The sequence below is a fragment of the Stegastes partitus genome, unplaced genomic scaffold (genome assembly GCF_000690725.1).
Source record: "Stegastes partitus isolate 25-593 unplaced genomic scaffold, Stegastes_partitus-1.0.2 Scaffold1190, whole genome shotgun sequence".
NCBI lineage: Eukaryota > Metazoa > Chordata > Actinopteri > Pomacentridae > Stegastes > Stegastes partitus.
Window position 1 is genome coordinate 1 of NW_007578921.1, and position 27,785 is coordinate 27,785.

Sequence of the window (27,785 nt, forward strand, 5' to 3'; positions counted from 1 at the left end):
AGCATATAGAACATATAAATTAAACTAAACTGTGAACATATGCCCAGTTTATTTATCTTTTTTTTTTGCATTCTGTGGGCAGTTTGCAAGACTGATATTAGAACATTAAAGGCCTTTTCTGAATCAATTTGTAAGGACCGAAAAAAGTTCATTCATTTCTGATCACTTGTTAATGTGAGACACTGGGCTTCAGTGTGTCTACTGTAAAAACACTCTGTTGCAATACATCCAAACTGTGTAAAATAGTACTATAACATGCATGTGCTGTGAAAAGAGGGCTGCAAAGAGCAGAGATAAAAAGAGAGAGAGAGCGATAAAGGGGAAGAGAGTGACTGCCCCAGTAGTGGTTTTGGCTGAATACGCATGGTTTTCCAGTGTCTCACTGGGGGACAGGGGAATTTCACACACACATGCTGGTTGCTTACACTGGCACATGGGGCTGGTACAGTATTACAGCACATTACCATCTCTATTTGGCATTGTTTGCTTTGCCTCGTGCCTACACATACAAACACACATGCACACAACTCCTGACCATACAAGCCAACCACAGGCACCATGGGAATAGTCTATTGGCTACTGGCAAAGCTGATGCCTGGTCTGAGTCCAAGACAGAGCAGAGAGGAGAGCTGCGAAGCAAAAATGCCACTGAATTTCTGCTTCCAAAGATGTCATCGCTTGATTCTTGCGTGTAAAAAATTTAAAAGGGGGGTAATCAAATCAGCTTTGGAGCACTCAACATTTTTAGATTTTAGCTGCTCCACTCGCAAGAGATGCAAGTATGTCTAAAGCGATAATATTCTATTTGTGTTTGCCTGTTTTCTCTAAAATATTCCCTTTTAATACAGACAACCAACGTTGGCTTTACAGTGCTTCATGCAGATGTTTGTGTCTGCATGAGTAAGTGTGTCTGTGTTGTGACGGATGGCAGAGGGCCAGAAACACTGCTCCTCCTCAGGGTAGATAAAACAAGACTCACAAATCACCCAGCCCTGACACCGCCGTGTTCGTGTGCAGATCTACAATATTAAGGCACGTCTTTTGTGTACCTGCTTTACTTTTAGTGTTTTATTGGAGCTCCGGGTCTCAAAGTGTTTGTAAATTTACTTGTTTTTTTTTCCTCAAGTGGGTAAGTGTGTGAACATCTCTCTGCTGTGTCGTTTCTTCTGTGTGCATATGAGTGTATTTATGAATGTGAAAGGGGCAGGGCCAGAGAGCAGGGAGAGAAAACCAGGTGTAAAGATCACTTCCACAAACCAGTATACATAATAAACATATGACAAAGGAGGAGTGGGCAGGACAGGGCAGCAGAGAGGATGAGGAGAAGAGCTGGAGAAGAGAAGAAAGGGGTGAGGAGGTGAGAAGAAGGAGAGAGTCAAACGAACGAGACACGAGGAGAGAGGAGAAATAAATGAGAGCAAAAGGGGGAAGAAAAAAAAGGGGAGGGACAAAAAAAAAAAGAGGAACTGTACAGCTGAGGAGAGAAAGGACAAGAAGGGTGATAATGGAGACAAAGAAAAGAGCAGGAGGAAGGCACTAAAAAAAGAAAATCCAAAGGAGAGAGTAGAGAGGAAGAAACAAAGCAAAACAGGAGAGAGATCTGAGGGAAGACAGCAGGTAGAACGATGGAATGTGTATTTTACCAGTCAGGGTGTGATTTCTGGGTCCGTCAGTGTGAGTAAATACGGTTCCAACACCGGTCTGGTTCAGGTGGTACCGTTGTATGACTCCATTGGGACGAGTGGGTTCAGACCAGCTCACGTGGAGGGAGGAGGAGCTTACAGCTGTTACCACTGGAGGCTGCACGTCCTCTGGGACTCCGCGGACCGTCACTGCCACCACCTAAACACACACACACGGACATAGGCGGAGGCACGGAAACACACACACGCACAGATGCAAACAAATTTAACACACACCAAAATATAAAACACAACAGATTTCTGATATTTTACAGAATGTAAAAGGTGCATAAAACAGATGGATTTCTTGCTATGATCATTTATTAACGTAATTAACATGATCATAACCTCATAAAAAGTGCATTCAAATTCAGGACTCTGCTTTCTCAGGTAATAAAGATCTTGTTGACAGCAAATGAAGATGCTTCCTGGTGATTTAATGCATCCCGCTTTTCAAAAATAAAATAAAATGAAACCAAAAAATAAATAAATAATGAAAAAAATAGAAAGATACTCATCTTTTTTTTTTTTTTGCTTGAGGAGCACATTTTATGTTGCAAATAAAACAAAACCCACACTTTCTATAACTTATAGTACAGAAAAAAACTACACTAGTGTCTGCCAATGTAGTACTACAATACTTTAACAACTCTGACTGTTCAGCAGAGGTATGTCGACTAGACTCGCAATGAATTAATCGATTAGTTGCCAACTACTACATTAATGGTTAACTTTCTTTAAGGAAATAAATCAAAACCTTCTGATTCCAGCTTCTTCAATGTGAATATTTTCTGTTTTCTTTATTCCTTCATGACACTAACTCTGGATTGTGAACAAAACAAGACAAAAATAAAACGTCATCTTGGGCTTTGGCAAACACTGAGCAAGGTTTTTCAGCATTTTATAGACCAAACAACTAATTGATTAATTGAGAAAATAATCAACAGAATAATCAACAGTGAAAATCATTAGTTGCAGTCCCACTGTAGACGACAGCATCCTGTAACACAGGGGCTCTCAAACTGTTGACCTCTATCAGGATGAAGACCCAGTGCAGCGTGGATAACCAAAGAAATAATATGTGTAGCATTAAACTGAATAAGTATGATTTCAGTGGGGAAAATCTACCAATTGCAAATCAGTTTGCATGTTAGAAAACTTTTCAGAACATGATACTACATTTTGTTCCTTGAGCCCACTGAAGCAGAGAATGAATTTGAGCAAAGTGTACAGACATTAATTAATTTTCCCAGAGTAGTACTCAAGTGTAGGAATACTGGAGACTAACAGATTTTCTCTCTAGAGCATTACTCCCATTCTGAATGGATATTATTCCTTTATCAATACATTTAATTTCTGAACAGACGTGAACCTGCAAGATGTGTTTATGTTGCATGTGTAGTTTCCAATCAGCAGTAATCCTAAATATCACTGCGAGAAAATGGGAAAAAACACATGACAACTCCTCAGTAGGTTCAGCTCATGCAAAAAAAACAAAAAATTACAGCTTCTTAGTACAGTGATAAGAGTGACCATCTTATTGTAAATTCCCAGTGTGGTATCTGTGGGCCCCTGTGAACGCTGGGTGAATGTGGAGACCACAGAATCACAGGGCAATCTGCTGCTAATGGCAACAGGGATATCCTGCCTTAATAGACTGTCACTAGCACTTCCACCACCTGTCCCACACAGTGCTATGCAATTAGAGCACTGCTACTACAACTAAAGAGACACACAAGCACGTGCACACAGATAAACACACGCACACACACACACACACACACAGGTACGTGCAGGTGTACACACGCAAACACAAACAGGTAGAAGAGAGGAAACAGCAAAGGAGGAAGACGGTGAGGATGAAGCAGGGGAGGCGTAGTATCAATCAGTGACTGCCTCAGTGTGCTGTCAGCTCAAATGTCTGTCAAGATGTTGCTCAAATGTAAAGAAAATAAAAGCCAGATAACAAACCTGCTGTGTATGAGTGCAAGCGAAACACAGTGAACTTAACTTAATGCTCACACACCTCTGAATGCAAAGATTAGTACTCAGAGTTGACACAGGTGCAGTCAGATGTTAGGAGGAATAACTAGGTCACTAGCTACATCTAAAAATACTTGATTCATGCATCCTATACTGAAAAGGTATTCTGAATATTTAATTTCTAGTAATTATATGCAAACATGACATGGTGGAAATCGTTAACAGCTCAGGAAATACAGTCTAGATGCTTATGTGTGCACCAGAAAGCTCCGTACTGTACATGAGAGCACACACCTCACCAGGATACTCTTTATTCAACCCTTGTGTCGGTACACGAAAGAATAGAAACTCAGAGCGCCAGAGGAAAATGGGACTGTGAGAGACATACAGATAAGGGAGAAAGGGAAATGTTGGACTCCGGATGACAGGACGCACAAAACCGGCGAGAAGAAACGAGGATGAGGGAGGTTACGAAGGCAAACAGTTGTGAGAAACTGGGGACTGCAGTGCTGAGATCTGGGGAATGACAGGAGACAAATAGCGGAGAGAACAGGACAAAAGGATTCGAAGACAGAGGAGGACCAATCGCTCTTCCTCCCTCTCTAAGTGACCAACCGTATTAGATCAGCACCTTCTGTTGTCACGGCAGGTGTGCGCTTGTGTGTGCCTGTGTTTGTTTGTCCGTGCCTCCCTGTGTGTATGTGAGGGGGCTGATGCCAGGTAATTGCAGTGGTGTATTAGGTTAGCCCAAGTTATCCCATAATTGGGACTGTTTGGCCAATTTTCACTGGTGTACAAACTAATCCAACTCACTCCCTTCTCACCCTCTGTTGCGAGTGTGTGTGTGCTTGTTTGTGTGAACATATGTATGTGTGTGTGTGTGAGACAGGCAGGTAGGCAGACAGAACATGGAAGACTTTAGTTTGTGGTGTATGTGAATGTGTTCAGAGCTCTCAGTTAAATGGATAAAGTTTCCTGACAGGATGGTCCAGGGGTCGATTTTGAGAATTTTCAATACAAAGTATGCCAAGAGTTGGGTGAGTGTTTCTATGAAAGCCCAATGTTCAAGTCAAATGATGTGTTGACCTATCACGAGGCCCTGCAGCACCATCATTGTCTAGTCCTGACCTGGCATCCCTTTAGACTGCTTTAAAACACTACTCAGGTCATCAGGGTGGGCATCGACTGTTCACCCTCTCAACAACTGGGCTGTCAATGAGTTGGGCCCACAATGCAGAGAAGGTTCAACAGCTTTCCACAGCTCAGTCCCTCCGTACCTGCACCTCAACTGGGTTGGAGCTGAGCTTTGCCTCCTGACATCCAAATTACATCCTGTCAAAGCTCAGCACCATCTGTTTCATTATCACAGCATTACCAGGTCGCATACAACTACTGAAATCTGCTTTCAGACAATGTCTTGTGCTGAACAAACAAATGTAAAATGCCGCCTTCTTATCTTTGACATAATTAAACAGCTGTAGCATCACATAGCGGCACGACCCACGCTGTCTCCAAACCCAGAGAGTGACTGTGTGTAACTTACAGAGGCGGCACAGCAGTTTTAAAATCAGTCATTATTTACATCTTCTGTGATCTTTATCATGATCTTATATAGCCAACGTAAATGCTTTTCTGCACAGGAGACAGCTAAGTTGCTGTTTCTACAGTAAAATCATCGGAAGTGTTTCTGTTCATGCTGAACCCAGCGCCTGACGATGTGTACAGGTGTCACTTGAATGACTTGCTATTGAAGACACAGTAACCTTTCTTACTGTCCACAGTCTCACTGGAAAATGGCCCTGTCTGCACGACTATAATCAACACAGCCCACTGTAGCAAGTTATACTTGCTGCTGTCTACAACATCGTCATCAGCCTGCTTGCCAGTATATTTGCTAAATAACCAGTCGCTAACATTTCATGCTGCTCAACCCACAAAGTAACAAACCAACATTAAACCAGGTGCTATCATGGTTAGCTTAGCCGCATGCTGCATGACCCACCAAGTAAACCAAGGAACAACCACTGAATGCTAAACTAACTAGCATTCAATAATATGTTAAGCAAAAAAATCATGCATCTGAAACACCAAATCAATAAAAAAACAATCAGCAACTTAACCTTAATATTTAACAAAGACAATGCATCACATGTAATACCACCGTCTACCAGCAGGGCAGCTAACATCAGCAATAAACTATAAGCAAATATTTAGATCTTGTTTTTTGTTGAATAAATACCGCAAAGTTTAAGTGACTATTCAGATTTTTGTTCTGTATATCCAGAAGCATTAGTACAATCTAACGACTACAATTATTACTACATTCTGTGTGTGTGCTGGACTGTTAAGAAGTAGTTTGATGGCCCGTGAAACATATAACTTGGACAAGTTAAAATTCTTTATTCAGTGTCTCCCTGCCTTAAAACAGACTGTACAAGCTGTTTTTAAAGAAATATGCAACATATCAGTGACCATAAATGTTTACTGGCTACTCATGAGTCCTGGGCTAATCATAAGTATGCCAACAGATCAAACTTCTTTGGGGGTACAGGAGCCAACAGGAGTAATGCAAACAAAGGGTGTCATTCTGCTTTTAACAAGATGTCTGGAAATTAAATAAAACTAACAAATTAACATGTGCTGTTGTTTGTCTATATAAATATATTTGCAGAAACTCAGACATGCTTACAACAGCAACAGAATCCCGATGTCCCCATAGTGCAAAACCTGCAAAAAACATTTCTCTTTCTTCTCCAGTGACATAGCTATAGGCTTCCTCTTTACGTAAGAACGCACTTATCAAAAATAATGAGATGTTAAATTAGCTTTAAAAAAAAAAGCCAGAAAGACAGTTTTCAACACGAGCTTTCATCACCACTAAGCCGGAGAAATTAATTGTTGTGGTGATATCAGCTCAGCTACAGCCAGAGAGATAGCAGGGGGAGTTCTGTGTGAAGGTATTATGGGCGTTATCACAAACATCAGGTAGGCTCAGCAAATCCAGAGCCTCGCATACAGGGGGAGAGCGGAAACAAGGCTAAATAACAACTTGTTCCAGCACAGGAACAGAACAGAGTTCACACAGTGTGGAAACATCACACACTGTAATTTCGTAACAACAAAGGTCAGACAGATTTAGAATTTGTAAAATATCACTCGGCAGAACAACTGTGCACCTGAATTATGAAGTAAACATCGCTTAGAAATCAGCATCTGAGGTGGCTTTTACGAGAGGGTAAAAGGGCATTTAGCCGAAAGGCCACTGGCCAAACAATGGATCAGATGAGCGGCCAACTGCAGAAGACCAACGCTGCAAGGTTGCTGTTGTAAATTTAGCCAGTGTGAAGTGGGGTGGTGGCATATCCAGGCGTTTTCTCCTTGAGAGAAAAGATGAAAAGTGATCTTCGCACACTTGTGTTCAGACAAGTGCATAGGAGACGATTAAAGTACATTTCTTTAATGGCAAAGAATCAAATTTTTATACCTGATGAAACACTGACAACAAAAATACTAACAAGCAACAATGCACCAACATGTGTATGCGTCTTTCCTGACGATGCTAATAAGGGAGCAATGTTGCCTCTGATTTCTCCCTCTCTCTCTGTTTCACACACACATGCACACACCAACACAACTTTTTCCACACATCCTTCTTTTTCTTTTAAGTGTTCAGGCTAAATTAAAGAAGTGAACTAAACTACAGAGTAAAGTGGTGCTTAGTTCAGTGAAGCCCAGGCCATCTTTAGAGGAGCCATTAGATAATCATACAGTGGAATAATGTCATTATGAAATGGGGTGCTACAACAGAGTAAGGTTTTGTAAAGTATGTGTGTGTATTAGTGTGTAAAAAAGAGAGAGTGCTCTACAGGAGAGAGACAATCAAACAGCACACAGTGGGAATCAACAGAACAGATATTCTCTTTCCAACTGTAGGGGCAACCAGTAATGTTTTACTGTCTCTTTGTGCCAAATTACTAGAAAATACCAACAAAGCATTGCAAGTGTTGCTTATCAGTGCCAGCCACCTATTTGGTATCTAAAGGGCTGCTGCAGATAATAAATATGCCAGCAAGCCCAGACTTTTAAAAATGAGTACTGATGCAGTAATACTTTTGCTAGGCATAAGTAGTTCGATAACCTCATCTCCTTATCTAAACTAATTTTTAAGATTGTCCATAACCTGGCCCCTCCCCCACTCAAAGCTTTTGTATATCAGACAGCAGAAACGGCCAGAAGAGTAACCAGAACAGCTACCAGGGGACACTGCAACATTCCAAGATGCAAAATGTCATTTGCCCAGTCTGCCTTCTCCTGTCTAGGTACAAAGAAATGGAATGCGCTCCCCCAAGAAATCCTGAGCTTAGACAACGCCAGAAGCTTCACAAAAGAAGTTAAAGATTGGTTTCTCGCAAACCAGAGATGTCTGCATTCATAAATGTTTTTAGTGTAATTTTAGGGCCCCGAGACATGTGTCTGTAACTCCGGCCTTGTGGTATGACACAAATATCTGATGCCTATTTTAATACTTATTGTGATTATGCACTTAGTCTGTTGAGTGATGTATGTTCTATGTTCCTTTTGTGACGAATGGATGAATGTGTGTGAAACACTGACTGCACTGTAAACATGTCACTGTGACCTCTGCCCCTTCCCCAGGACTACAGATGGAAATTAGCTCGACAGCTATAGTCTGGTACAAGCATCCTTGCTCTTGAGCATAATGTAATTGTACATTGTCCGGTCAATAAACAATAAAAAAATAAAAAAATAAAAAAAGTTAGCCACATAAGATTTTCTTAATCTCGCAACAGTAAAACAGCACCGACACCAAACAGACATGTAGTTTTACCTCTGGACTGTCAGTACAACCAGCCCGGTTACAGACCCTCAGCTGGTAACTGTATTCCTGGAAAGGCCTGATCCCACCAACATCAGTGAAACTGTTTTCATCACCACGATAGCGCTCTTGCCCATCCCGCAGTATAACATAGTGGGTGATCTCACCTGGTAGATAGGGGAAAAAAAAAAAAAGTTAAATTGGATTACCACTATTAGATTTTGTTCTCAGTATTTGAGTCTGCATCTGATCATGAATTCACCTTTACTGGAGTTAATTAAACTGAACCACATCTACAGAGAAGACTTTTTATCACTGGGTTTTTTACTACTATCATAACATCTGCACACACACGTATACAAACCATTAGGTCTGGCGGGAGCTTGCCATTGCAACTGGATGATGTCATCTCGTTCACCTAGACGGCTCCAGCGGGGCGGTGCCGCTCCCCACGGTTTGTCCTCGCTGGTCGTCACTGTTGCAACGTCGCTGGAGCCTCGACCGAAGCTGTTCCAGCCCCTCACTCTATATTCATAGGTGGTAAAAGGCTCCAGGTCAGAGTCTGTTTCAGAGTAAGGAAAGGAGGAAAGACAGAAAAGGGGAGCAAGGGAAAAATTAATTAGCCCCTAACATTTACCCTCTTTTTTACTGAACAAGATGAAAAGTTTAGAACCATTTTTTTCATTGGACTCTGACAGTGAGCAGTACTGTTGGGCTGTATGTGCACTGCTAGGACTGATGAGAAACAATTGCAGCTGTGGCACTAGAACTCTAAAACCATTTAAACACCTCAAATTGTGGAACTTTGTGCTTTCAAACAATATAGAGTTTGTCAAATTTAATATAGAATGGGCTGATGTCATTGAAAATACAGCAACTTTAAAGGGGAAAGAAATATGAGATGAATTGAAAGGAGACCAACATGGACTTTGCATGTCTTAATATTTGACTTGTTGGTGCACTTGCTTGATTTTAATGAATGATACTGATGAATGGGAAGAAGATTGTCAAATAAGGGATTTAAAATGTTGTGTAGCTCTCAGAGGAAGTACATTACAAATGTAAAGATAGTACGCAGCTAAATAATCCAGATGGATTTGTGCCCTTAAATCCTTTAAAACCTTTTGCCTTTTTATGCAACATGTGTGGTTTGTATAATAATAGTTGCACCTTTGCAGTAAGACTGGGAGCTGAGGTGCAAACGTAAGCTACATGAGGATATAACAAATATATGCACTATCACTGGCGCAGCGTTGTAAACGTCAGGCCGCGACTGAAGCCTTGTGACGGACAGCTTGTTACAGCCCTTCTGGTGAGGTATACATACAGCTGCATATATACATACAGATGTACCTGCACGCATATGTGCATTATTTTTAGGAGTGTAAAGGGACTTCTGCTGTAAATGAGACCAGGTTGTAACTGCCAGTCTGGGACTCTTGTCTTTACTACTGTGATAACTGAAGAAGCAAAACACCCACAGCGACACACAGATGTAAATAGAACACTGAGCACAGACACATGCTAGAAACCCTGTGTTCGATTAAGAAATATTAGAAATACAAACTGTGTGTAGACAATACAGTATACGCTGTAATTATGATGCTCGGTCCACATGTGGAGCTATCTGGGTGTGATCTACCTCAGGTTTTTTTCTCCCCCGAAAAGTATAGCATGATACTCTGCATGTGAGTGTGTGTGTGTATCTGTGTGTGTGTGTGTGTGTGCATGAGAAACATCTGGTGTATGGTGGGTGGCGACAGCTTTATGTGCCTCTGCCCAGATGGTGTCACAGCATCGCCTAGAAACTCTTATCCTAACCGCCCCATGCTACACACACTCACACAAAGTAATTGAAACACATACACAGAACTACATTCACTTCAGAGGGGCACTGAAATAGTAACTAACTGGACGCAAACGCACACAAAACACGTGTCATTACGAGCACACAGCCACCCAGACACACACACACACACACACATAGCATCCACAACCACAATTAGTCTTGATTAAACAGACGTAACTACCCGGATAAATAATGTGTGGACAGACTGAAAATCACGACACACACGCCCACAAACACAAACACAAACACACACACACACACACACACACACACACACACACACACGCTCTTACTCCCTTTGGGCTGATAAATAGTGGAGAATGTTGAAATGGCATTTAAACGCCCATCACTAAGTTTTAATGACACACAAGTGTACAGCACAGAGAGAGTTACCATGTTACAGCTATTAATGTACACTGCAGCAGCTGTCTTGGTGTGTGTGTGTGAAAGTGTGCGTGGAAGGGCATCTGTCTGCGCGCCCGTTGATTGTAGCGGCTGCCACATTTAGAGTAAATGCAGAATTGGTTTCTGCAGGGTCGCAATTTCTATGAGCGTCATGTTTCACAGATGGCTATTCTATATTAGTTATTCTTCACTACGTCTCAGAGGACTGAAGTGAGAGTTCTAATTTACAGCAGTTATACATCAAAGGCCGGCAATGTAAATACATCACGAGTGGTCAAAATGTTTAAAACTCAACTGGATTACAGAAAAATACTGACATCAAGTAAACATTCAGTGAGTTTAAAGGGGGATGCTGCAGATTTTATTCAGTAGTTTTTATATTTTACGTACAAAACATTGTAAATTGTACATTGTTTTATCAAGCTGCACAAGTGTGGTTTCACTCATGCTACATAACTTGGCAATTAAAACTAAAAATGTGAAAAAGAAATAACGGACTAAGTGCGAGGTGTGTCAGAAAAGTTCCAGGACTGGTGTCACAAAAGATAGATTTCAAATCCAAACTACAAACCACCAGTTTTCCCCTGCAGACGATCAACCAGCACGTCTACAAAGAGATCCTGCAGCGTTTGCTTCGTTCAGTGCGCGAGAAGAGGCCAGAGTTGTGGCAGGACAAGTCGTGGCTGCTTCACCATGACAACACGCCTGCTCACAATGCTCTGAGCATCCAACAGTTCCTGGCTGAGAAGAACATCACCGTGCTGGAGCAACCTCCCTACTCACCCCACCTGGCTCTGTAGGATTTTTTTCCTCTTCCCCAAGCTCAAGGGGGTCATCAAGGGGACCCGTTTTGAAGACGTGGATGACATCAAGATGGCTGTGACGACGGAGCTGCGGAGGATCCTGGAAGAATCCTTCCAGGAGTGCATGGCGGCGTGGCAGAGAAGGCTGGGTAGGTGGGATTACTTAGAAGGGGATAATTTGTAGTTTGGATTTGAAATATATCTTTTGTGACACCAGTCCTGAAACTTTTCTGACACACCTCGTATAACCTGCCAGACGAATCGACTTACAAGAGCTGAAACGATTTTTCAAAAATACTAACAAGCCTAGATGTTTGAGGCGGAGTACAGTGTGAAGGTGTGATGAGAAAATCAGAACTTGAACAGATAGCCCACAAAAATACCTTCAGGCCTTTAAAGCATTAAATATTGTCTCATAGACAATAAAACAGCAAACCTGCATTGACAAGGTGATGAAAACATTATGCAGAACAGCATTAAGTAGTCATTACTGGATGAATATGGTTAAAAAAAAAAAAAAAGCTGATGCATTCCCTGTAACAGTTCTTTTAAATTACAGCAAACATAGATACATTACCTGTATAGGTGTATTTTCCAGCATCTCCGCTGTGCACAACCTCCTCGTGTGACGGGCACAGGCTCCCCTCGAACTGCTTGTTCTCAGCGTGCGTGTGACTGTATGCGTCTAGCATTTTGTAACTGTTATTACTTCTGTTTGTATGTGTAGACAGGCCTGTAGCGAGTGTTTCCTGCGTGGGGCTGATGAATGGGGAGTACGTTGTGGACTGTGTGTCAGGCTGTGCCGACAACACCCATGTGCAGGCGGTCGTAGATGGATCAAGGTCACAGGAGCCACAGTAAGCTGTAGACGCTGCAGCTACGGGACACACAGCACCCTTTAAACACTGGTGCTGCACAGAGAAAAGGCAGAGAGACGGAGATAAACGGAAAGAATGAAGGGGAGGAGAAGGAGGAGTTAAATATGTACCAGAACAGTAAACAGCAGGATCAGAGGAGAAAGAGGAAAAAAGGTAGATTAGTGAAATTAAGGTATTCAGAATGGTTATTTTTCTTTAAGTGAGTCGTCAGCTAGACAAACTTATCCAACAGAAGTTCACTAATCCTGTAATCCTCCACACATACACATGCAGAATGTAGCTACATATGTATTATGTGCTGTTTGTGTGTGTATATGTGTGGTATACATGGCCCTTAATAACATCATTAGAGCTAATGAGAGTTCCTACCCTTTGTCCCTGTTTGTGTGTGTATGTGTGCATGCATGTGCCATCTCCCGCTGACTCAGAAACACACAAACGCCACATGACCCCAGTTGATAAATGGAAGATGGCCCAGTCCCCAACTCCTGATGTGACAATGAGAGTGAGTTTACCAGAGAAACGGAGAGATTCTATCGAACCCCTAATGTCCACTGGGCTGCTGGAGACGATCGGCTCTGCCATTACAGCCGATGTGCCAGAATTTACTGGACGTTTAAGTCCAGCATCTAACTTGCAGTGCTCTTTTTTTTTTTTTTTTACTCTGCTTCTGTATCTTTATGTGCATTAGATCTCTCTTTTTTTTTTTGGTCAGACCAGCTTGCATCTCTGAAATTAATGTCAAATTTGCTTGTGAATGCAACACCTATAGTAGATTAAAAAAACTCCCACAACATTTAACAGTGGATATAATATGAATGCATGTTTTTTTTTCATGTCACTTTTTGTTTTTTTTAATTTTTCAGTCTGTCTTAAACACAATAAGGAAAAAAAAACTGCTTTAAGACACTCAACATCTGGAATACAACAGTGGACGCTGAACTGCTGCAAAGACGTGATGAAGCAGTGGTGCAGCCGCTTCAAGAACTCATGAGGTACAACAAAGATAAAGTGTAAAAGATTTAGAAAGAAACTGACACAAATGACGGATTTCTCATCTGTGGCACTTATAATAGCAGACAAAACACAGAGTGTAAACAAGAAAAAAAAGGATGCACTATCTTAGACTCAAACACACACACATTGTCTCACATAAAAACACACCTGTATGAGGAGACCAGGTGTGGGTCGGGCAGCGCACACATGTCGTTGGGGGTCGTAGCCAATCCCATTGCAGCATTCCTCTCCTTGGTGTATCACCTTTGACCCGCAGCACTGCAGCGTCACCGTGGCGTTGCCAGCAGGGTGCATTGTGGGATATCCATCATTGCCCACGCAGCAAAGAGAGGTTGAAGAGTTGATGTACTCCTGACCACAGCAGACAAAACCTAAAGACAAAAGATTATTACGGTTTCATATGTTTTTTTTCACAATTTTTTTTTTTTTATCGAGACATTATTTGTTAAGGAACTCTTTCCACTTTGGGCTAAAACTGCCAACTCTGTGTTTTCTTGCAACAAATTTAGCTGCCTCACAAATTATTCAAAATCTAATCAGAAGGTTATGTTGGTTTATCAAACCGCACACATTTCAAACGGCTGTTTAGGAGACACTGAATGGTCAAAGACAATTTCAGTGACGCTGCTCCACCTATAAAACATCTCAGGTCCTCCAATACTTCAGTTGGGCCTCTGACATCATCTCGATTACATACTTTCATTACGTTTCTAGATAACATCATCAGCTTTAAATGTCTCTCTATTACAATAGATATTGGCATCACTTTACATTTCCTCATCAGCTGCGTATCCACACTGAAACAGGGTATTTTCTAAAACCTCTCATCCTATTATTCTGCCTCTTTCCTGCTCTTATAACCCCTCTGCTCTTTCTGTTTTATATCTTGTCCTCCTCCTTCCAAAATCTTTCCACCGTCCTCAGTTCCTTCCTTTCACCTCACATTTTATACTTTCTTCTCTCCATATTGTAAAAATATTCAGGCGCCGCAGAGCTGAGTTGTTGCTCATCTACACTTCCTAAACTCCCCTTTCCTCCTCTCTTCAATCCGTATTTTCCGATCTGCACAGAAACAGTATTAAGCTGCTCTGAATATTACTGCGCATCTTTTCTTATCAACTCCTATATACATCCACCTATCCTCCTCTCTCCCTCCTTCCCCTCCTCCCTTTCCTCTCCCGTATTCATCTCTCAGCAGTAATATTAAGGCTACGCCGTTGAAGGAATGCAAGGGGAGAGGAAGTGTGTTTTTCTGAGAGCTGCCATTTCTGACAGTGATAGGTGATGTCTGTCTGCCACCACTTCACCTTCAGCAGCAAGGTGACATTTAAAATACATGCTATCACTCCATTTGCCTGTAAATGTTTTCCAGCTGAATATCAAATTTCAAGTATGTTTCGTCGCATTCTCTGCTGCTTCACATTTCAAATTCAAATAACCCGAGTTGCTTTTAATGACTGACAAATTAAAACTGCTGCAGTAGTTGCTGCATATGTAAAGTAGAAATTCCTGACAGATATAATAATGTTTAGTGTAAAGAACATATAAAAAGGATGTGTTTAGAAAGCTGAATAGATAAAACGCTATAGTTAGAACTCTACTTCACTGAGTGTTTTTTAATGAAATTGTAATTTTGTCAATTAAACTTCCCAGAAAACACAATGAGCCTAACACGGGCTGCTGGTGGTGGTTTAAGTAAGTGATAGTTTACATTAATAATCTAGTAATGATGCAGTGTTCTGCTGGGAAACCGAAAGTCTTTCATGTGAGTGTTATTTGACACCATCCACTTAAACACTGGGGAAGACCACATGGATCCTCCCAACACTTGTAGCAGCAGAACAATGAGCCCTGTTGCTCCACAGGAATGGCTCGAGGAACAAAACAAAGAGCCCAAAATGTTAAACCAGCCACCAAACTCTCCAGATCCCAATGTGAACTAGCATCTGTGGGACGTACTGGAGAAATTCTCATCCACTGAGGCTCTGGTCCACAGAACACAGGACCGAAACCACATTCACACCTCGCCACAAAAGACTCTAACGAACCCCATCGTGGCAGAGGGAGTCCGAACGACTGAGGGGGAGGAGCAACAAACCCACAGTTGAAACTGAAACTAAAGTGTTAATGGCTCCTAAAGAATACAAGTACAGTAATATCCGGACTACAAGACGCTACTTTTTTCACATGCTTTAAACACTGCGGCTTAAACAATGATGCAGCTAATTTATGGACTTTCACAATTTTTACGAATTTGCCTCGAGACGACAGTGACATTGAGAGTGACAACGAAAGAGAGACTGAGAAGTGTGTCGAAGTAATTCTGATGCTGTCCAATTCCGACTCTGAAGAAAACGACTTTAGTGGTTTTAGTGCGCAGGAGGAAGATGAAGATAGTGATCAATGACTTTTCCTGGTAGGCTGCTGTATTTTTATTTTTTTTTTAACCAGCCATGTTAAAAGCGCTGTTTGGAAAAAAGCATTTACGGTATTTGTGTGTGTTACCGGTACGTATTTAATCAAAAGTTTTAAAAAAATAAATCTGTGTAAATATCTCATGTTGCAACGTAGACACCTGCAGCTTATAGACAAGTGCAGCCTATATATGTACATCTTTTATTTCCTTTTTAAAGTTAGTGGGTGTGGCTTATATTCAGGTGCACTCAATAGTCTGAATATTACGGTACCTGGAACTCCCAACTAGTCAGTCAGAACTGATGAAGCCTCTTGGATGAAAGGTGAAATGTCTTCAAGAAACTCAAGCAAGTCCAGTTGCTACAATTAAACTATGAGAATGACTGAAAGCCAGCGTTTCTGTACCAGACACCACAGGACACCCCCAACAGGTCCAGTGTCTACGGCCTTGTGGGTCGGGGCTGTATTGGCGGCATGAGGGGGAATCTGCACAATTATAGGCAGGTGGATTTATGTCGAGGCTGACTGGTGCAAATCATACAAATTCAGCAAACACTAAAGGTCACGTGTCGAGAGTTTAACAAACTGGGACACACAGGACATACAACACTGGTGAAAGCTGAGGATAGTGTAGTGAAGCAGAGTAAACACGGTGTCTTTTCTCCAGTGGTCGTCCTAATAACACAAGTTGAACCAATCTGGTTACTTTGATGGCTTAGCTCGGTGGAGGGTGGGGACTGGCAGGCTTTGGCCTTGCAATGGATTAAGGCTACAATATTGTCCTGCTATAACACTGACTCAGCAAATCCCTGCTGTGAGGGTGCATTAGAAATACAAATGAGCAAAGCGAGGCACGGCTAAAGTAAAGTATTCTAACTGCAAAGATGGGGAAATGAAAAATCATCTTTTAATGAGAGACTCCAACAGTACAACTTCTCATTTTGAATTACAGACCGGAATATTAAAGATAGAGCCAGTCTTTTGCGGTTATTTAGTTTATTGTAAAAATAATCTATATTTTATGAGGTGTTTAGCAAATTTATCCTAACAGTTGATGACATGCTGATCTGTGGCACAATCTACCCCCAGCTGTGATGCCCATTTTATTTGACAGCAGACATTAAACACTAAGTCACTGCTTTGTATCGCGGCCTCAGCCTTTAATGGGGCTGCAGCTAGTTGTGGAGTGATAAATAACTTATTGTTTAACACTCTAATCAGCATTCACACTTCGAGCACATTAAATGCTGTTAATTTAAGCAATCATTTCACTTAAAGGCCAAAAGTGGAGAATGCCACATATTTTCTGCTGCACTGTTGCACTGCATTATATCCTCAACGCATCCATCACAGGCTCCGTATGACAGGAAAACGCATGTGTGTGTGATTGTGTGACATAAAGGCAGTCTGACGGCTAGTAACTCACTTAGCAGCGGCAGCTGTTGCGGAGCCGGGGCTTGGTGGCCAATTCCCCCAGCGCCTTACTTCAGCTTCAATGACGCGCAAATAAACAGCTCAACACTTTTCCAAAATAGCTTCTCTCCACTCACCCCTCGTCCTCTCGGCATCCTCACCTCTACTCCTCCCTTCCATCCGGACACCAGGTCCTCCACAACTCACAATTTTCACTCATTTGCCTCCCTTCCGTCTACTCCCTCCACATCCAGCTGTCTCTCTCTGTGTCATCTCACATGGCTCCGTTCAAACAGCTCTCTCATACATTTTTCTGACTCAAGAAATGACAACTTTATCACTTGTGAGATTGATCTGTTGCCTCGTCTCCATCCTCCATCAATTTTTTTTGTCTGATCATTTGTTCCTGCAACTTCTAAATCAATCTATCCACCGTTCCACCTCAATAACTGTTTGTCTTACTCTACTTTAGTCAGTTTATTCATTTCCTTCCTTCTCTTATGGCCTCTTTTTTTCTCTCCTCAGTTCTTAATTTTAACTCATTATCTTGTAATCTTGTTCTCATCTTACTCACTCCCATGAAAACAGGTGAAAACAGATGCGTACTCTCATGCACACACTTAGTTTGTGGACAAGTTTTCTACATTTCTCTTTTCACCATACTTCTACTTGCCCCTCTCTCGCCCATATTTCTCCACTTCAATTTCATGACGTCGTCTTGTTTCCATCTCCCTCTTATCCTGTTTTCCTTTTGCTCTCTCTCTCTCTCTACCTGCATGCAGTTCACAGGTTTACATTGTTTGTTTACTATTCTGCACCTAAACTTCACTATTGTATTATCATGCATTCAGCAGAAATCCAATCCCTGTCTTTGTAAGCGTTATCTGTGTATGGGTGTGTGTGACATGCCTGTACATTTGTGTTAACATTTGGAAACGCACACCCCTATTTTCTCTTCCTCTCTATAAGCTGTGTGTCTTTGCATGGGTGTGTATGTGTTGAGAGCATTTTATCACACACCTCTTGTTTTCTCTCTTGCATCACAGAATGCTTCAGCCCTAATCTTCAGATTTACGCAGGATTTGCATACATTCGTTAATAGCGTCGGGAGCGCCGCGTCAACACAAGGTGCTTAGACAACGTGAATTATTATTAGGGTTTCAGTCATTCCACTTAATGATAAGTCAATATTTAGCCCTGCCAATGAACTACTGATAAAAATGTGTGTTGTGGATTAGGGTTATCCGCGCTCTCTAGGAGACCAAAACCCCTCCACAACTTTAAACAAACCAAACACTTTTAAATACCTGAATATATTACAAGGGGTTTGGCACGAAGTGCACAGCAAGAGCACAAATACATAGTTTTGTGTGTAGGCATAACAGCACACACTCACACTGAAGCAGGTTCCATAGACACATATTGGTGTACTTACTAACAAACAATGCTTTGGAAGGTTTTGACTTATCAACGATCTCTACATACTGGTTTCAAGAAATTACGTATGAAAAGCAAACGATAAGTTTGAAAATGTGTTTTTGATTTTAAGTTTGTTCTGCTTACATGAACAATAGTTGCACATTACAGAAAAACTACACAAATGAAGGTTATACAACAACCAGCCACAACATTAAAACCACCTGCCTAACATTGTGTAGCTTCCTTCCACACCACCAACACACTTCTGACCCTTCGAGATGTTGACATGGGACCTCCTGGACTGTCCTGTCGTGTCAGTGTCTGTAGGCACCAGGACATGGGCAGCAGATGCTTTGGGTCCTGTGGGTTGTGGAGTGGGTCAAGTTTGCTCGATTGAATTGGGGAGTTTTGAGGTTGGGTCCAGGGTTCAGGCTTGAGGCGCTTCTGAGCAGCTTTTACGTTGTGGTATGGTTCACTGTCCAGCCAGGGGAGCCTGCTGGTGCTTGGAAGTGCAGTTGCCATGGAGGCGTGTGTTTGGTCTGCAAACGTGTTTAAGGTGTGGTACATGTCAAAGTCACATCCACATGAATGCCAGGACCCAAAGTTTTCAAACAGAACATGCAATGTAAGGAGACTGTCAGTGGTTTTAATGTTGTGGCTAATTGATTTATACTTTTATTACAGGCTTGCCTTCATTGTAAAAAGCCTCTTCATATAATATTTACTACAGTTAAGACTATACATGCAGAGTTCAGATTTTTGATATGGTTTATGGGCTGCACTTTGGGTAATGGTGAACATTCAAGTTTGTGTGAAACTCTTCTTCCTGTGACCAAAACCTGTAAAGACCATAATTTTACTAAACATTTGCAACTTTTCCTGCTGGATACATTTTCATCTGAAATTTTCATTTTGAGTTTGGGTAGGTCTCATTATCTGCCATTTTCATTGCACTTACTCTTTCTCCTGCCTCAGACATATCGAAAAACAGGATAAGGGGTTGAGATGTTTTAAAAAACCCATGTCAACTAATGGGACTTCTAAAAATTCAAAATTTTGCAGATGGCATTTGGGACTTGGCCTTTAGCAAGACACACTCTGTTTTAATGTATTTGTCCACACACTTATCCAGCTCACAGAAGTACACTTTTCTGACGTTTCTAAAAAAAAATTTAAATTAAAAAAAAAAAAAAAAAAACCCCTGCGACAACTAGCTAGTATAAAAACTATGTATGGGCCTGCCTCACCTTTAGTATATTCAGGTTTAGCCCTTAACTAGTTTATTTTTAGAAATCAGTCTTCTAAACAGGTTTCTGAACTTTTTCAATGATTGACTGAGCGTGATCCGCTGACTGCTGTATGTGACATTCCCCCACAAAAAAACATTTTGGACAAAACCACATTTCAGATATGCTAGTCTTTACACACTTACTGGCTCAGCAAGCATTGCTGCATATTTAAAGTGAATGCTGCAGCCCCTCCCATTCCTAATGGATAACAAATGTCACGCTATGTTTGAAATATGACAAATTATTTCACTCAAAAATCAATGAGAGTCCTAATTTATTCTGGATTAAGAAGAAAATATTGTGAAAAGAAAGAAAACAACATTAGCTCCCATCAAAGCCAAAACAAGTGGTATCCACTTCAAAACCCACTAGTGGTTACACACACACACACACTCATTTCAGGAAGGAGAGCGTGCGCATGTGTGTGTGTGTGTGTGTGTGTGCGTGTGCACGCACGTGCACTTTATGCTCCAGAGGGGCCAGACTATATGCCATGTCGAGAGATGAAATCACTGTGGATTGACTTTCTCACACAGTGCATAGTGTTCCCCTGTGTGGACACACACATACGGATGTTGGGGCATCAAGCGCACACATAATCAAAGAGACACACACACACACAAACACGCACAACTACTCTTTTCCCAGCTGACTGGTTGTCCTCTTGTCTTTCTGATGTCTTTTTCTTTTTTTTCTTTTTTTAATCTCAGCAACATTACCAGCTGGGCATGTGTGTGACATTGTGTGCATCTTAACATGCATGTGTCCAGAGCGTTTGTTTAAGCGTGTGTGTGTGCTGAGCTTAAGTAAATGCTTTGGTAGCAGTTATATTTTCACCACCCAACAGGGATTCACTAAAGAGTGAGACACAGCAAGCAGATGTTCATGTGTGTTTAAAGTGTCTGTAAGCTACGGGAATACAAGAGTTGGCAAAGTGATAAAACAGAAAAAAAACTACTAAAAGAAGCGAGCAAGTAAGTAAACAAAGAACACAAGGTATCATACTATGTAGCACGTGTGCTAAAATCCAGAAATACAAATAATAAATGTTTTGTGCTTTTCATGGACATATTCAGCATACAGAGCTCAGGGCAGATGAAACTGATGATAGCTGGGTTTCTTCCATTTACAGACAAAGAACCATTTTCATTCTTTATAGAGAGTATTATATTATCAAATGAGCATAAACCTGCTTTCTAACAAAAAGTCTGAACTTCACCTGCATCACACACCCTCTGATTCAGGTTTGAGAAGCTAATACTGATTCTAAATTTTATAATTTCTGTCATTATAATTCATCATTGTGCATGTAAGTAAGCTGTAGAACTGCTTCTGAAATCAATATTATGCACTGGGTATTAGCAAAATGGATTGATTTAACTCAAAGGCTTGTCAGCTTATCTGAGACAGCTTCGGATGCAGAAATGGGCATCTCTGTCTTATGTCCTCCACAGAGGCATGGCACAGGAAAAGGGGCAACTACAACTGTTAGCCGCTGTGGTGTAGGAATGGCAGCAGAATTGGAATAAAACGTTTAAATAGTTGTAAAACACATTTATGCAGGGGGGCTGCAAGGTTCTCCGGCTTCCTCCCACAGTCCAAAAACATGTTGAGGTTAATTGGTGATTCTAAATTGTCTGTAGGTGTGAATGTGAGTGTGCTTGGTTGTCTGTCTCTAAGTGTAGCCCTGTGATAGACTGGTGACCTGTCCAGGGTGTCCCCTGCCTTCACCCTGAGTCAGCTGGGATAGACTCCAGCCCCCCACGACCCTAGTGAGGATTAAGCGGTGTATAGATGATGGATGGATGAACATTTATGCAGAGGTGTGTACCACACCTGAACTATTCCATCCATTTCTTATTACACTATTGTTACATTCTGTAGTAATCACTGGGTTAAAACTGTAGATCTGTGTGTGTGTGTGTGTTTGTATGTGTGTGTGTTCTTGTACACACAAGCTTAATGTGCCCTCTGTCCATACCTGGAAGTTGTTTCTTTAAATGTCAACTTTTAATAAAATGACAATGTGTAACAACAGAAACAACAATAATATTACAAAGGCAAATAAAATTTGCCCAACACACACACACACAGACACATGCACACACACAACAGACTGTGCTCATCTCCTGACAGCCTCTGGTTTTATTCTTGCCAGTCATTAAAGTAAACCTAATAGAAAAGCCATCATCATAAATACATTAACAGAGAGAGAAATGTCTTCCTGTGTTCAGAGAGTACTCGATCTTCTAAAGCAGCCAGACGCTGCTGTTTGGAATCCACTACTGTTGGCCATTTGCTACCCATCATTGATGAGGGGCTTTTGGCAATGATAAACACACACAAACAGAGAGATATACACACTCACAAACTGATGAGAATCTTTTGGCAGAAACAATCAAAGGACATGCAAAGGATATATTTCTCTCTGCATAGAGATAAATGTATAAATGCAAACACATGCAGACACGTATACAGCAACAGACGACCACATGGAGAAAGTGAAGGATGCATGCAGTAAGTTCAAGTAATACACCATGCACGTTTGCACACACACACACACACACACACACACAAACGCATCCACGCTCACAACTCCACCAGGCTCAGAGTGAGCTAGCTTAACTACTGGGATAATTTCCCTCCAGCAAATGGTCACTGTGCCCTTGAAAAACATATTTGATTATTACTTTTTCTCCCCCTCCTCTTTTTTTCTTTTAGCATCATCACAGCCATTTTCATCACGCGCTCTGATGATGGCACGGCAAGGCGCGTTAAGATAACACCCCGGCACCGCCAGGCTTTTAACACTTAAACGGTGAAAAGGGATATTCAGATTTGTCCTTGAACATTTGGATGGGGCCTGCTGGGCTGGGACAGAGGGTGGGAGTAAAGGAAGGAGTTAAAGAAATGCACACATTTTTAAGATTCACTCACTTTCAGGAAAAAGTGAGGTGGGGGGAGGGCATTTACGGTAGCACCCACAGCGAGAGATGGGGTCGGTGGGGTTGAAGGGCAGATGGAAGAGTTAAAAAACTGAACACTATAAAGAAAAAAAAAAAGTGTAAAGGGGAAATGATTAGTGGAGCGCACAGCGAGGTGGGGAGAGTCAGGAAGCAATGGGAGGCCAAAGACACCACACACGTTCCTTAAACACCATCTAATCTCACCTAAGTCTTAGCTAAACATCTTACATACAAACTCAGACAGAGAAGAAAAGAGGAGCAAATGAAGAGCTTAAAAGTTGGTCTTGAACCTGCAGCACAGGAGGAAATGCTGCAAGAAAACGGAGGCTCTCTTGTCCAAAAACAAACAGTATTTAATCTACTTGAAAGTGAAATGAAAGCTGTTTAAACAAACCAGGAGATTTGGAAGGGAATGATTTAGCACAGAGACTTTGTGTTATTGTGTAACAACTGGGGATACTGAGGAAAGGATTAAAGCCCATCACGATAACACACCAAAGACTAAAACTGGCCAGAGCAGCACTTTGGCTGGTTGTTGCTGATTGCATATACTGTAGGTGTACTTGACCAGGTAGGTTTGGGAAAAATGCATTACATTGGCTGTTTAGAAGCACCCAAAGACAACAGCAGACATGTAGCTAAAGTTCCAACAGGAGCACCTGTAGTCCCCCATCAGTGATACACTTTTCAGCCACAGTAACACTGTGCAAGGCTCACAACCCAATACACCATTTATGTAAATAGTATTGATGCACAGGTCTGGAATTATTATTATTATTATGTTTCTTTTTAGCAGACTAGTAATAATAGTCTAGCCTTTTGCACACAAAGTTACTGTAAGTTATTTAAAACTTTGTCTGACTCACTAGCTATAGACAATGGGTATAAGCTTGTCATTGAACTTCAGGCAGCTTTCTCCTCCCCTTTCGCTTGTTTTCCTGTTACTGCAGGAGACAAACACAACCTCTAAGCAGCAACCTACTATAGTGAAAATTTGAAGTTTTGATGAACATTTGAAAGTGCATTAAGGCAGCCTTGTTAGTCGTAGTTTTTTTTCCAGTGAATTTCACTCACAGTGCTCGTCCCCCCTGCAAGCAAACCTTCCCATTATTCCCCTGTCACTACTGTGAGTAGTTACTGTTGCTTGGCTTTAACTAAGATGATTGTGTTTCATTTAAAGTAGTGATGCACAGTATTAAAATTTCTGGCCAATACCGATATTAAGATTTCTGATATCACTGATAAGCAATATTGCCGATGTCACTGTTCAATTTTTGTTCACACCGAAAAATTAGTATAAGTAAGCACTGTGAGGACGTGAAAACTATTCAAAAGAAGCCCGTACTAAATTAGACTACATAGTCTTCTTTATAATGTAACAAAAGTAAAACATATTTAAACATATTTAATGTTCAAGTCCAGGACCATTTAAGTAAAAACATCTGTTAAATAGCAACAATATCAAATGTAGAGATGAAGGTGCTCATGTTAAACAATCAGCGGTTTTCACATCGACTAAATTTGGTCATCGGACCGATAACGACATGTCGGAAAAACCACTCATATCTGCCGATACTGATGTGGTCGCCGATATATCGTGCATCCCTAATTTAAAGAACAAACAAGTCAGATATCTATATTCTTTCTCCTGTAGCAGAATGTTAATAAGATGCAGTCAGACCATTCTACACAGTGTTGTGTCAGTGTTAGAGAATAGTCTGGCTATGGAAGGAAATGTATAACTCAGCATTTATTTATAACTTAGCCAGAACACTTTTTGACCCTCAATCGATAATATTTTCCATTAAGCTTATCTGTACCTGCCTGACTTTGGTTTAACCTGCAGGTTCTACAGATTCTGCAGGTTCTGGGTCAGCTTGTGCATCACAAGTAGCTAACAACATAAGTTGTTTAAAAAAAAAAAAAAAAAAAAAAAGACTTTGGACCTTAAATTTTCAGCTAAAATTAAAATGTTTTGTCAGATACCTGAGCAGTGATGCAAAACAAAGATTTCTATAATTAAATTAAGATCAGGATTAGAAAAACCTTGTCAACCCAGAAGTTTTCTTCCTTCAGTTTTCTTCTGCCACAGTGTCTCCTTCTGCTCAAGTTGGAAAACAGAAATCCTGCTCACAGCAGCTTTAAATCACTGAAATAGTGAATAAAAGTGGCAAAAAGTCAAATTAAACGTAACTGTATTTACACAAATTTGCAACACACTTGAACAATAAAAGAAAGTTGTGGTCTCGCTGATTACAGAGCAACATAGACAAGTAGCTATACATGCTGGTGGGTGTTGGGCAGACAGGAACAAAATCAACTTTCACTACACAGAAAGACAAGGGTAACAAATTAAACCCAAAGGCACATTTCAGAAAATCACTGTCCACTGGCTCAGCTTTGTCTGTATTTGTTGTGTTTGTCTGGGACAGGTTGGTTGAGGTGACGTTTGTGACCCTGATTCTATTTCACCTGATTTACACTGGGTGCTTTCCCGTTTCAAATCCAATAGTCCAGTCTGGAGCACATGTGTGTGTACAAGTGAGTGCGTGTGTTGCATATTTTTGGACGAGCGTGCATGTACAAGCAATTCTGTGTGTTTACACGTGCACAACAAAAGTGTGTGTTTGTGTAAGATTGTTGCTTTGTTTTTGTGTGAATGCTTGTGTGTTTATCCACGTGAGCACATGTGCACGCAAGCCGGTACGGGTATCTGTTGCCAGACGGCTGTCTCCTGGCATTGCGGTTCCCCTGCAGTGTGTGTGTATGGTTGTTGACAGTGTGGACGGTAATGTGTGATAGATCGCACTTCAGGGACCCCATAATCACATCAGCCTAACCTAGTCTATCAGCTGGGCACAATGGGATACCCTTCACTCCTCCTTTAATCTGCTCCATCTAGCTCTTCACCACTCTTCTGTTCTTTGCTTCTTTCTCTCTTACTCCTTTTACCCCCTTTCACTAGTGTTCTTCAGTGTTTCATTTAACTGAAGCACATTTATTTTATTTTTTTTTTTGCTGTTGTTGTTTTTTCTTTACTTCTTTTTCTTATCTTCCACACTGCATCATTTCTGTGTAATTTTGCCTCCTTTCTTACAACACATTGTATTTTTTGGTTTATAATTTTACTTAATTTGTAGCCTTATTATATTTATTTCTACCACTTTTTATTTTTTATTTATTTTATTTTACCTTGGATTCCTTACAATGCCTCTAATGTCAGTGTATACTATTATTTAAATAAAACTGCATGTAATCCGTTGTCCTCTGTTACTCCTATTTTCTGTCTTTGTCTCTTTCTCAGATTCTTTTTTCCTTTCTTCCTTAAACTATTTCTCTCACTACTCCATTAAAAACACAAAATCCTGGACACAGTGAGAGGGAGCAATGAGAGTGAGTGGTGCCAAGGTTAAGTAGCCTATCCTATAATAGGTGTTGCCGTGTGCATGTGACTGTCTTGAAACAGACGTGTGGGGTCGAGGTTGCATAGCCGGCCCCAGGGCTCCCCGACAGCGCAATGCACCCGGCAAATGGCCCTTAGCCTTGCTAGCGCCGCTAGCTCTACGATCCATCATACCATATGTTCTCAATGGGGAAGCTAACGCTAATGACTGATGAGTGGATGGGAAGGGGGCACATAAAGGGAGTGAGGGGGAAGAGCAGGAAACGGAGAAAGAAAACGTGGTAAGAGAAGAAAAGAAGAGCAAGAGGCCAGATGAAGAAGAAGAAGGCCAAGAGGAGGTGGGGGAAACAAGTTGACAAAAAGAAGATGACAAAATGAGATGACAAAGGAGAAGAGGAGATGGGAAATAAATAAAAGAGGAAGATGGAGAGGAAGAGGAGGTGGAGCATATGCACTCCTTGGGAGGCCTCCTCAAATGAAGGATGACCATATAGCCGGCTCAGTTGGAAGAGAGAACAGAGGATATAGCAGAGGAGAAGAAAAGAAGGATGAGACAACATGAGCAACGGTGTGGTGGGCTGGAATAGAACACTAAAAACATATCAAGCATTACTCCTGAGTGAGTGCAAACAGAAAAAAAAAAAAACTCCCCAAAAGAGAGTGTTATTGACAGTGTTTGAAAAGATCTCACTTTGGGGAAAAATGCAAGAAAATAGAGTGACAAATGATAACAGCCCGAAAAATATTTGAAATCCATCGACTGTTTTTCTGCTGACTTGCTTTCTGGTAACTTTTTTTGTCAGCATACATGTATTTCTTTGTGGGTATAGAGATCTTATGTGTGTGTCAGTGTGTTTGTAGATAGGCTAATGGAGTACTATAGGCCTGCCCATATGGGGCCATTGTTTATGTGTGATGAATAGAGTCCACGTGTCTGTCTCTGGCACTCAACACTAAGCGAACCCTGCCGAGGGCACCCTGTTGACTCCGTGTGTGTGTGTGTGCGTCTGTGTGTGTGTGTGTGGGTGCCTGTAATACGTCTATATGTGTGTAAGTGTGTGCGTGAGAGCGAGTGAGTGTGTATTTCTCCTGCTGTGTGCTTGGCAGTGCCCTCAACGGTGCCATCCTGAGTGTGTTTCATCATCATCTGCCATGACAAAGATGTCTAATGACACACACACATACACTGACACCCACACATAGACACACACGCACAGTCCCATCTGTGCCATGGTATCCGGGTGCTTTGGGACACTGCAGGGGAGGAAGAAAGGGAAACGACCCCACGTTCCTGCACCATGTGTCTACCTCTCAACCCTTTTCTTTTGCTCTGTTCTCCTGTCGTTCCCTATCGTTCTCCTCACTCTCCTTTCTCCCATAACCATTAAGACGTCAGCTGGGAATTAACTTTGACAAAATCCTTTTT

The 27,785-nt window shown here is 41.4% G+C and overlaps 1 protein-coding gene across 1 annotated transcript in view; it reads right to left on the reverse strand.

The window, feature by feature from the left end:
* Nucleotides 1-1,643: 1,643 nt before the first annotated feature.
* LOC103368683 (usherin-like) overlaps nt 1,644-27,785 on the reverse strand; it is a gene marked incomplete at its 3' end in the record, with an annotated part of 165,718 nt that continues 139,576 nt past the window's right edge. The window contains exons 62-66 of the mRNA XM_008297123.1: nt 13,602-13,825; nt 12,137-12,470; nt 8,867-9,064; nt 8,515-8,669; nt 1,644-1,842 (exon numbers count right to left, since the gene is read on the reverse strand). Of these exons, the coding sequence (XP_008295345.1) occupies nt 1,644-1,842; nt 8,515-8,669; nt 8,867-9,064; nt 12,137-12,470; nt 13,602-13,825 (1,110 nt within the window). The remainder of the gene's footprint in view (nt 1,843-8,514; nt 8,670-8,866; nt 9,065-12,136; nt 12,471-13,601; nt 13,826-27,785) is intronic.